This window comes from Didymosphaeria variabile, assembly GCF_027946475.1.
Source record: "Didymosphaeria variabile strain IMI 356815 chromosome Unknown scaffold_10, whole genome shotgun sequence".
Lineage (NCBI taxonomy): Eukaryota > Fungi > Ascomycota > Dothideomycetes > Pleosporales > Didymosphaeriaceae > Didymosphaeria > Didymosphaeria variabile.
Window position 1 is genome coordinate 1,570,461 of NW_026611629.1, and position 11,044 is coordinate 1,581,504.

The 11,044-nt window shown below is 51.0% G+C and overlaps 3 protein-coding genes across 3 annotated transcripts; 2 read left to right on the plus strand and 1 right to left on the minus strand.

Moving 5' to 3' along the window:
* Window positions 1-598: 598 nt before the first annotated feature.
* Window positions 599-2,446, minus strand: N0V89_012568 (uncharacterized protein; the record flags this gene model as incomplete). Its single annotated transcript, XM_056221289.1, has 1 exon — window positions 599-2,446. One exon carries the CDS (start codon window positions 2,444-2,446, stop codon window positions 599-601), a length of 1,848 nt encoding a protein of 615 aa, XP_056065276.1.
* Window positions 2,447-3,716: 1,270 nt separating this feature from the next.
* N0V89_012569 (uncharacterized protein) lies at window positions 3,717-5,738 on the plus strand (the record flags this gene model as incomplete). Its single annotated transcript, XM_056221290.1, has 1 exon — window positions 3,717-5,738. The coding sequence occupies one exon, from the start codon at window positions 3,717-3,719 to the stop codon at window positions 5,736-5,738; it is 2,022 nt and encodes a 673-aa protein (XP_056065277.1).
* A 947-nt stretch (window positions 5,739-6,685) lies between these two features.
* N0V89_012570 (uncharacterized protein) lies at window positions 6,686-8,974 on the plus strand (the record flags this gene model as incomplete). Its single annotated transcript, XM_056221291.1, has 4 exons — window positions 6,686-6,919; window positions 6,980-7,523; window positions 7,878-8,524; window positions 8,588-8,974. The coding sequence occupies 4 exons, from the start codon at window positions 6,686-6,688 to the stop codon at window positions 8,972-8,974; spliced, it is 1,812 nt and encodes a 603-aa protein (XP_056065278.1).
* Window positions 8,975-11,044: the final 2,070 nt, after the last annotated feature.

The following is an 11,044-nucleotide window of genomic DNA, read 5'->3' on the forward strand; positions in this document are numbered from 1 at the left end:
TGAGCATTGGACAATGGTATCTGCAGATTCAATCGTGGTCTCTAAAATGTGTTTGTACGCAGCTTGATAGTCCGTGGATCCTTTAAAATCGTTGTGCGAGGAAATGATGCTCTGGTCACGGTAAGTGTAGCCCCACGAAGACAGCTCAGAGCCCACTTACATCGGCACACTGTACGATAGCTGATAATGGATTGCGCATTTCATGCCTGCATCACGAATTAGCTAACAGCAGAGCTGTGGCCACACCCAGGTGACCTCTAAGTGAAACAATAAAAGAATCCCACAGAACTGTGGGCTTAGAACTTACGATGTGGTATCAATGAAATTCTCTAGTTTTCGTTTCGATTCTTTCGCGTCGAGCGCCCGAGTTGCCTGCAACTTTTCGCCAAACTTCTGCCTGCTAATGTCTTGGAAACAGCCTACAATCTCCAATAGATCGCCTTTTTCTGACAGCTCAGGTTGAATTGAGAGCAATATCCACCGAGGTTCCTCTTTCGCAGATCCATCAGTATACGCGGTCCATGTTGTCTTAAGTCGTAATTCCCAGGTCCTATTTCGAAATTAGCAATACTCCAATGAATGTAGGTATTAGGAAGAACTACTGATGCTGTTTCGTTGCAATCAAGGTCTTGAACTTTTCTTGACCAGATTCAATGTACTCGTCGTCGATGAGTGCTCCCCAAGATTCGGTGAGCTCTACATCACGGTGTAGGGAATCGGGATCCAGTATCCTCCACCACGCATCATTGCGATAAGAATATATGCCATCTAGACCAACAATGAAGATACCAACATCGGCGCGCTCAGCAAAGCGCTGAAACTTCATGGCACTCCGCTCGACTTCCTTTTGGCTTGCGATGAGTTGCCGTCTAAGCTCACCTTTCATGATCTCTGCATTCTCGATCGCACGCTCTCGGCGATGTATGTCCTCTTCGTGTAGTAGTATAGAAGTCAAAGAGGTAGAGATCAAACGACTCGCAACCATGATGAAATGTCGGTAATCCTCATCGTAGGGACGGCGAGGATTGAGTCCGAGGACCATGTAACCCAAGATGTTATCTTTGGAAGAAGTCGGAGTTATCGGACAGATTACAGCTCCCCGGCAGGGGTCTCCGTATCCCTTCCAATCTACCCCACGCACAAGTTCGTATACTGGAGAGCCTTCTGTTAGGTCCACTGTAGTTGTACCACGCGTAGCCATCGCCTCTCGGAAAAAAGGCATAAATCCTTCATTTTGATGGAAGTCAAGCTTTGCAACGGCAACAGGAGAATCTTTTGGTAATCCAAAGGCACCGCGTAGTGTACAATCCTGGTCTCCATCAATCTGTCCTGTCGCACTAGAACAGGAGCTGGATTCGATCATGGCTTCGACCGAGTATAAGAGTGCGAATGGTATGTCTTTGGTGTTGCGAGATAAAACGTCCGTCGCGATGTGCCAGTAGGAATTCAAGTTGCGTGCTCGTGGGACCTCCTCGCTGAGCTGCAGGATGGTATGTGCTCGTCGCTCTGCAACAACCTCCCTGGTTGTTTCTATAAGGGGTTCATAGTGAGCGATGGTCCTGCCTTGATCATCGAAAATGGGTATAAAACTCCATGAAAAGTACGACTCTTCCATAAACCCGCTACGTTCCATCTGAATAGGATTGTTTGCTCCTTCCACCGTTTCGCCTGCGAGATTCCGTTTTATCAAAGGCTCAAAGTAATGTGACCAAACTGATTCAAGTGCGACGCGAGCACTAATTCCCATGCATGGATGGAATCCCCCCAGCAGCTCGATGTATGGTTCATTGTAGATCATGATAAGGTCTGGGCCACAGAATACAACCGCAGGCCGTGCATCCTGCATAACGAGAGTGGCGACACTTCTGAGCTGTGATGACCACTCGCCCATAGACCCCAAGGCGGTGCTGGCCCAGTCGATGCTGCGAGCCCATGCGATATGACTTGTCATTCTGTCTGGAGGCGCATCGTATGTCCAATCGAAACTCGTAGTCTTGGACCGTGAGGGAACCTTCAACAGGGTACCCTCTGGCTTGCTGTACGTGGGCTTGCAGGTGATTGCAGCATTGTTGGTGAATAATCGACTGACCACAGTCCATTGCTTCGAAATCGTTATCTTGATCCAGACGTAGTCGCAAAAAGTGTACGATCCGGCCGCGCTTTCTTGAATATCGGCGAGCCAGTCTTTGAACTCCGCGAAACCTTTCACTGCGGAAGTAGCATTTGGCTTAGCCGCAAGCTCTAGCAACGCATCTAGAGTCTCCTCAGAATCGAAGTCTGCAAAGGCGGAATTCCAGTAAGACGGCACGGGAAATCCTTTCTCGGAAGTGGCCTTGGTGTCGATCACGAATGTCGGTCTTGGGTCATGTTCGATCAATTCAAGCGCCCCGACGCCGCTCAAACACTGCGGAGCACCTTGCGGAGTGCGCTTTTGTGGCGCGCTCATGGTGGGGTTCACCACCGTCGCAAGACACTGCTCCCTTCTCTCTTAGTTGCGCGGTAGGAGGGGACGTAGGGGCGTGGGCAATGGGCATCGAAGGCATTTGTGAATGCCCTATCAGGCTGAAGGCGGCAAGGGTAGAATTGGGATAGCTTTGCTGCGCCATTGGAAGTGTTCTAGGCCAGCCATGTGGTATTTCGGGCATCCACACACTTTAGCGTGGCTTCGTGATACGTCATGATCATGTGACTCTAGCCGTATCTGGCCGATCTGGATCCACCTCTCGGCTCAGATCTCACCTGCATCCTCAGCGCATCGTTCCAACGAAAACACCTGCTCCATCGCGGACGCTCCTCGATTAGATGATCGATTGGTTGCCATGTCCGTAGTCGCAGGATGAGGATGGCTTGAGATACCTATTGCAATGATCACTTTGAGTGGGGAAGCGGCGAAAACTCCTCCCACTGCCGACAACCTCTACATTTCCAAGCGAATTTGATACGGAAAATATAACGAAACAACCTTGAAGATACCACTGGCCCCAGGCCTTGAACGATGCGCAAGCCAGGCGAGGGGCGCTGAGGGCAGTGAAGTGAAGCCCTTACATGGTGTTTCGAATAGAGGTACTGAAGCGCTTAAATTATAGGCGCCCGATGAAACTACTCTCGGGAGTAGCTATTCACCCGCGACTTACGTCGAGGGTCTCCCAAAAGCGAGCGGCCTACAATTCGGCTTTTCGTTCATTTACTTGGCCTTGCATACTTCGGAGTGGGGTACTGCAGGTCACGGTTACTCTACATGGCGCTTTCGTATTCGCCAAGTCCACTCCAACCAGTCAGAGCTTGCTTGGTATACTCCTGTGCATCTTAGTTCGACAATATGCATTGTCCACCCACTCGGGGGCTTTGCTGGGGCATAGGGCTTACTGTTGATCCGCGCGACAAGAGTGACGTAAGCTAAGTCTCTATGCGGCATCGTACGAGAAAGCACGAGATAGCAGCGCATCAATATCTGCACTTAAAGTCTTTGGGGAGCGCCAAACACAATTGACCCTGCGTGAATCACTGTCCTTGGGTACCTCTCGTCTGAACTGGGTTCGCCAAACCTACGAATACCAAAGCGAATTTCCAAAACGCGACACGAAGGACGTCCAGACTCCTCCCGTAGTAGTGTATCTTGGTGGTATCACATCAAAGGTAATTTATTGCTGGTTGAGGACACCATACAGAGTTTGCACCTTAGGATAATTCGCTTTCCTGTCGTTACCACCGAAAACATGGGATATATCAACCCCAAATACATTACCCCTCTTCCTCGCCTGACTCCACCACCTCCATCCTACGACAAAAGCACCCTCGTCGGAGACCGGTACGAGGCTGTCGTCATTGGTGCAGGTCCTACAGGTCTCCTCCTATCCGTCTTCCTCACCCGCTACAATCTCACCTCGGTGCTAACCGTCGATGCCAAATTGGGCCCTGTCACCGCAGGCCACGCAGACGGGTTCAATGCACGCACTATGGAGATACTGGCGAGCCTAGGTCTACATCACGAGCTGCTGGATCTGGATAGCTGCATGACTAGTGTATGTTTCTGGGGCCCGGACAAAGAGGGCGGAAAAGGGATCGTCAGGACTGGCGTGGCACCTTCCAAGGACAGGACCAGCAAATTCCCGTTTACGACGACCGTCAGTCAGGCGCATGTTGAGCGTGTGTTTACAAACGATTTGGAAAATAGAGGTAATCCGGTTAGATATGGCTGGCGATTTGTGGAGTTCAAGCTACGCGAGGAGGAGGAGTACAAGGAGTTTCCTGTGGAAATCAAGATACAATCCACAAGCGACGAGGCTGATATCAAGACCGTGTACGCGAAACATCTGATTGGTGCTGATGGGGCGCATAGCAATGTTAGGGCTGGAATGGGCATTCCTATGGAAGGTAGCGGTACGGACGACATCTGGGGTGTCGTTGATACAGTGGCCAAATCCAACTTTCCAGATAAGCGGCGTGCATGTCCCATCGTCTCGCAAAACGGGTCGCTCCTCTGGATACCGAGAGAACGTATATCGCCTACCGAGCAGCTCACTCGAATTTACGTGCAACTCGCTACTACGGCGTCGGATGGATCTGCAGCCGCAGACCAGACAGTTGCTTCCGCCTCCACTGCCGCATTCAAGCACCACACGAGATATGCGGCAGAGACATTTGCGGAAGAAAACGCTGCCATCCCCACAAATAACAACCCCGATAGCAACTCCCGCTCGACGACTAAAACTCTGCGTCTTAAAGCCACCCTTGATGACATCCTCTCTCGCATTCCTCCCGCTCTTTATCCGTACTCATTCGAACCAGGACACATCGACTGGTGGGCCTCCTACCAAGTCGGCCAACGCATGGCCCCGTCATACACCTTCCCTACCTCAACCCATTCTCCACCGTCCCCAGCCAGAGTCCTAATCGCCGGCGACGCCTGCCACACGCACTCCCCCAAAGCGGGCCAAGGCATGAACTTCGGCCTAGCAGACGCCCAAAACCTCGCCTGGAAACTCGTCTACGCTATCCACGGCCTTGTCACTGACCCCAATGCTTTGGTAAAAAGCTACGAAGACGAGAGACACCAAGCTGCAAGAACGCTCCTGGAGTTCGACAAGAAGTGGAGTCGTTTGTTTAGTGGGGGTTTGAGTCCGGCCGAAGCTGGGCTCCGGCCCGAAGAGTTCATGCGCTTGATGGCGGTGAATCAGAGCTTTATTAGTGGGCATGGGATACAGTATCCGGCAAGCTATCTGGTAGGACAGAAGAAAGACGAGGTAAGGGAGCATATGGATGAGATACTGCGCCCGGGGCGAGTGCTGTGTAGCGCTTCTCTTATACGCTTCGATGACGGTTCAGCGGTCGATAGCCAGGACGCGATGTATGCGAACGGGAAGTTCCGCGTCGTTGCATTGATTCCTGAATCTACGGGCTCGTCTCCGCAAGACGAAGCGTGGTGGCCTGCTTTGGAGGCACTTCTGAATAATCTTCAAACCGATGTTTTACGAAGTGTGGTCGAGACGATAATCATTCACCCTTGGCCTGCTTTGAACCATGACATCGAATGGACGCATTTTCCTGCGATCGTACGCGAGGTTTCGGAACGCAATGTATACGGAGAAGCTAAAGAAGATGGAGTTTACGGTGTATGGGGGATCGAGCGAGGGGTGGGTGCTTTGGCCGTAGTGCGGCCGGATGGATATGTCGGGGCGCATTTTGGGTGGGGGGAGATGGATGCTCTGAGATTGTATTTCAGAGGGGTCATCGGGTAGTAATCCCTATCGATGTGTATCGGAAGTGAAGTTTTCAAAGGCGCGATAAGTGTGCGACGGGGCGACGGGGTTCTCGCTGAGTATGCAGATGGCGAGACAGTGAGCAAAACCCGTGAACTAGTCTACCTGACGCTTAGACTAAAGCTATATTTGCGAAATCTCGTATCATCTGCACTGTTGTACCTGTCTCTAGGTTAAATTCTTCGTACCCGAGTACCTACATTGATCTTCACCGAGCCAGCTAATTGCAGTCACTGCGAAGGTGGCGATCCGAACCCTTAGTAGATTCCCGTACTCCGTGCCCTTTGAGATGCATGATCTATATTACATGTAGGTATACTGACGCTGATTTAATGATTGTGCTCTGGGAACCGCAATTAGAGACTGCGCTCAAACTGCATCTTCATAGCGAAGTACCAAACTTGATCATTTATTTGACTTTCACCTCAAATGAGACCAAACAGCATATAATGTATAATGTGACTGATAAATAATAACGCGAAACGCCCTTTAGTGGCGTAGGCAGGTCGAATTGATTGCGTTCTATGAATTCATTGTGCGATCCACAATGCCTGACAGTGCAGGAAAGATCTTTTATCTGTACAAGAACTTGAATGCAACTAGAATAAGGGACTACTCCAAGTGACGCATCTGTTCCTGCAGTGATATGATATCCCCCGGTATACGAACCAAATGAGAGCAAGCGAGCCATGTTCGATATAGAAAATTCGTAATGGAGTTGAATCCTGGAGCCCCTTCTATTTTGCACTTGGCTAGCACAAGTTGAGCCATTCACCTTTAAGTTAGTCAGCGGTAAGCCCCGGGACCCGGTCTGTGTATACAGTCCATTTCGTGCGCACAAGACATTGTCTCAACGCAAGAACCCACTCTGACTGGGAGACAGTCATACCACCACCACCATGCCGCCCAAGCGGACTGCCGCCGCAATGGGCTCTCCTTCCCAGACGCCGCAGTCCAGTCGGAAGCAGCTCAAATTCAACTTTCCGGGGACGCCTTCGCAGAACGCGCCCTCGACCTCCCCAGAAGCATCGCCAGGCAGAGGCGCTTTAGCTTCGTCGATGAGCCAGCATAGGCGCCCAACTAAAGGCGCAACCCAGAAGCAGTTTCAGAAGCACTTCCAGGGTCTCGGAGGTGACATTCAGCTCGAGTTGCTCCAACACGTAAGTCTTGCTGCGCTTCCGTTGGCGTCGCTGTACCTTTGAGGACTAATCGACGCATAGCTCCCCGAAGACGTCTTGCAGGGACTTGCGCACGCGGGCGACACGGCGCTCGCAAATCAAGCCAAGCACACGCAGGCGGCCAGGTTTAACTACCAGAACCTGACGGAACTCGCGAATCATCCTAAAGCACGACCCGCACAAGACAAGCAGGGCAAGGAACAATCGCTCATTATACCAGGGAGCTTCGAGCATTTGGAGCGCACCAATATCATGAACTTTGTACAGGTACTGGCACTTGACACAAACCGGAAAGATGCACGTGCCAATGTTGGAATGGCAATGGAGCGTCTATTCAAGATGATTAGACCGCATCGGTTGGAAGTGCTTTTGGTCCTCTCTGGCATGTGTCTTGAAGACCAGGGCAAGGCTGCGATGCAGGTCCTCTGGCTCACGCAGAGGAATATCCGCAAAGTGGTGCTTCCACCGCTGGCCACTGCATGTGACGGCATCCGAAGCGAAGTATCTGGCATAGTACAGATGATCAAGAATCCCAACACGGGCGCGGTCGACGGCAAGCCTGAGGAACAAGAACAGGAATCCAAGAGTGAGTAACCAGAGATGCACGGATGAAGATTTAACGAGCTCAAAGCTGACATCGAGGGAAACAGATTTCCCGAAGTCTAATAGTAGAATCGCGCCTGAGGCAGCACTTAATCTGTTCGTGCAGCAGGGTAGTGACCTTGATCTGGTGTCACTATATACGCGGAAGCCTCCCAAAGGACCAGAACAAGATGAACCACTCAACTACTCGGTATGCTCTTCTATTATCCCAGGCTGAAGATGAGGTCACCCAGATCCCTGGAGCAAGCGATGTCATCGCCGTCACATGCGATTGGGAGAGCTATGTAGACTAACATCACACAGATTCAACTCAATAGCCTGCCACTTCGTGGCGCAGTTGAGAATCTCACCATCTTTGAAGGAACCGGGTCTAAGCAACAAGTTGACAAGTTCCTAGACGCCGTTTATCGAAACGAACCGGTACGAACTCAAGAGCTAAATCTAGTTGGTAGTCGTATCAACATCGACAACGTAGCCACTCGCCTCGGTCCTGAGGGATTGCGTGCCCTGAATAGCTTCGGTTCGTTCAACGGCAATAGTTGCAATGGATTCTTGGGCAAGTTGCTATCAGATGGCCACAACCTGGAATCGTTCACGCTGGTAGACTATTTGTCGTGGGAAAATTTCCGGGCTCCGAAGCACATGAGGTCAATAATGACGAACTTGGTCCCTGATCCTGCAGACCGCTTCGTTGACCGTCCGGTCGATGGCCGCCTCCTTCGAGAACTGTTAAAGTCCTCGAAAACCTTGCACCTGTTCATCGTAGACGCTCAAAGTTACTCCAACTTTCAGCCGGCTATGCTCATTGCAGCTCTTCCTGCAACGATACAATACTTTAAGGTCGTGTTCGGGTACGAGGCCTACCTCAATTACTCCGCACTTGGGAAGGTCATCGAAAAGTGCCCCGGTATGAAGGGTCTCTGCGCTTTCTTGAAATGCACAGCCAAGAAAGTCCAACGTGTCAGAGCTATCGAACAGTTCGTGGTATGTTCCGTTACCCAAATTCTTGTACTGCGCCACTGATGCCTGACGACTGACTATCAATAGGGTGCGCTGCGCTCGGCCAAGCGGATAGAACTGATCGGTGTACATGTTGCTCAATCCCGCACTACTGACGTCCAGGAGCTCTTCAGAGTAGCAGCTATGATCTGGACGCAAGTGCGAAAGAACGAACTGCGTCGCGTGAAATACGTGATCGTCTCAGCGCGCAAGTCCCACTACACGGCTGAACAGTCACCGTCAGCGGCTCGGTACTACCGCTCCGTCAAGGACGAAAAGTGCGTCGAGGTCAAGTTCCTTGATATTCCAGCTGAGGATCGGAAGGTCGCTGGTCTTCTGAGTGGAAACTTTGGGAACGGCATGATGCAGTGGGCGGATAGATGCGATATGGCTTATCAACCTGAGGGGCCCTATGACCGCAGCAAGGACTATTAAGTGCAAGCGGATTGTATGCATGGGTCTTAAGTTTCAGGGTCTGTGTCGGAGTTTCGAGGCGATGCGATTCATTGACTTAGTGAAAACGAGGTGGGACCGTGCTCATGCTTTTGCAATCTCCTCGTTGAAACCGCCAATGACGTAGTCATGAAAAGATAATGTTGGAACTCTTGAGACACTACTGATGAACGTCCACGAGCACGAACACATAGCAATTATGATTATCATTGCAGCCCTCAACTACTGTTGCATATTCACGGCAACAAGGATTACTGCTTTACTGAACAATTGACAATTAAAAATACTGTTCTCACACTCAAGACTTGATCAGCATGCCACAATGCAGCGCAACATCTGTAGCCATAAAGAAGCGAATGGATGAACTCAAGATGCCGTAGGGTGGTGCGCACCGTGGTCAAAAGCAACGACACTAGCGATTCAATACAAGATAGAATCCTTCTGAACTATCTCTTTGATGAACAGCTATTGTTCCGAATGATATTGAACCCTCCATGACTTATTCACGCGGACACCTGGGTGAAAATGAACGCTAGGACGCTAGGACGCTAGCGCGGCCCTAGCGCGGCCCTAGCGTAACCCGTTCAACCTATATAATACCTCGCGCCCGCCCGCTTCTCCGCTGCCTCCACTCTCCACCATATTGGACTCTCGTTTCTCACCGCGGGTGCTACTGTTTTCTTCTATCTTTATCCACTAAGCCCCCCTCGGGCTCTTGTTCCCTTATGACAGCGACGGTGACGCGCGATAACTACAGACCTGTCCCGGGACGGCGGCGAGCTGCTGAAACGGGACGCTTGCAGGTATTGTATCAAGCAGTCGCAAACTCTCTGTTTGATCAGCATACATCTTCTTCTATCTCTTTACACGCTCACTCACGGACGCCCCATGCCCCTCCCTTCTCCGCCTGCACCGCATCGCGCTTGCTACCGTGACAAGCATCTTGTCTATCTTTTATCTTGTCATTCTTTTCATCACGGTGCCGGTTGGCTGGCCGAACGCACTTCCTTCGAGGTTCATACCGAGCAGACCACCGAGGTCACTCGCTCACTGAACCGGCAGCTAGAGCGTGAGCAACTCTACTGCACATCCGACCGGTGTCACCACTACAGTGAATGGCGTCCCCCCGTCAACTTCCTATCGTGCGGATTGCAAGATCAGCACAATCGGAAACGAATGGGTCAGGATAATCCCCCAATGGGGGGTACGTGAGCTTGTAGTGATCCCAGCGTACGGAAGCGTAAAGATCCGGTCAGGATTGAGCGCTGCGCTGTGCAATGACCACTCTCAGCAACCAGAAGAAGCTTCTAGGCTGTTATGTGCCCCGATCGCGGACACCAGAGCGCCACGTTCCGCTGTGTTCAATCCGCCAGCGCCGAGAGCTGATCTCGTACCGCTGCCTCTCCCATCGGACAGCTACGAATATGACCACGACGACTACGACGACAACAACCATCATACCATTTTCTTTCATCACTGCGTCTAGCGTGCTGGACCCGTGAGGAAGGATGCGCCAGGAAGTTACATCTTGCATACGAGTATCTATATTATTGGTATGGAGGTTATAATGGCTGATCCAATCATAGATAAGGTCTATAGGTGCTCTTCCTTTGCGAAACAATATCCAGTATGGTAGCGTGTGAAGCAACTGTTTCAATGAAGGCTCGCCTCATGGACTGATCGTGGCCTGTCGATGAGCAAGTCGGTGTTAGAAACTAGTTAGCGCCGCTTTTCCGTGATTACCTCGACGGGATTAGCTCGATGCGTGCTGCATACACTGCCATCTCTGCGAAGCAATAGTTGAATACCGTGATTCAACTCGCTGTAATATGCCGCCAGCCGTTTTCTGGAAGCACGCCACGGCCCATGTTGTGTTCTATTGGTGAAGCAAGCGGAGATTGACTGATGTGATTTCACGGGCGTCATGAACATGACTCCCGTGACATAGATATCACAAATTGAACTATGTGAAGACGCGATTGTGATATGAGTAATTTATCACACCAAAAAAACATTTAGCCGTGACGTATTCAGCTGCTTCTCAATATAGTC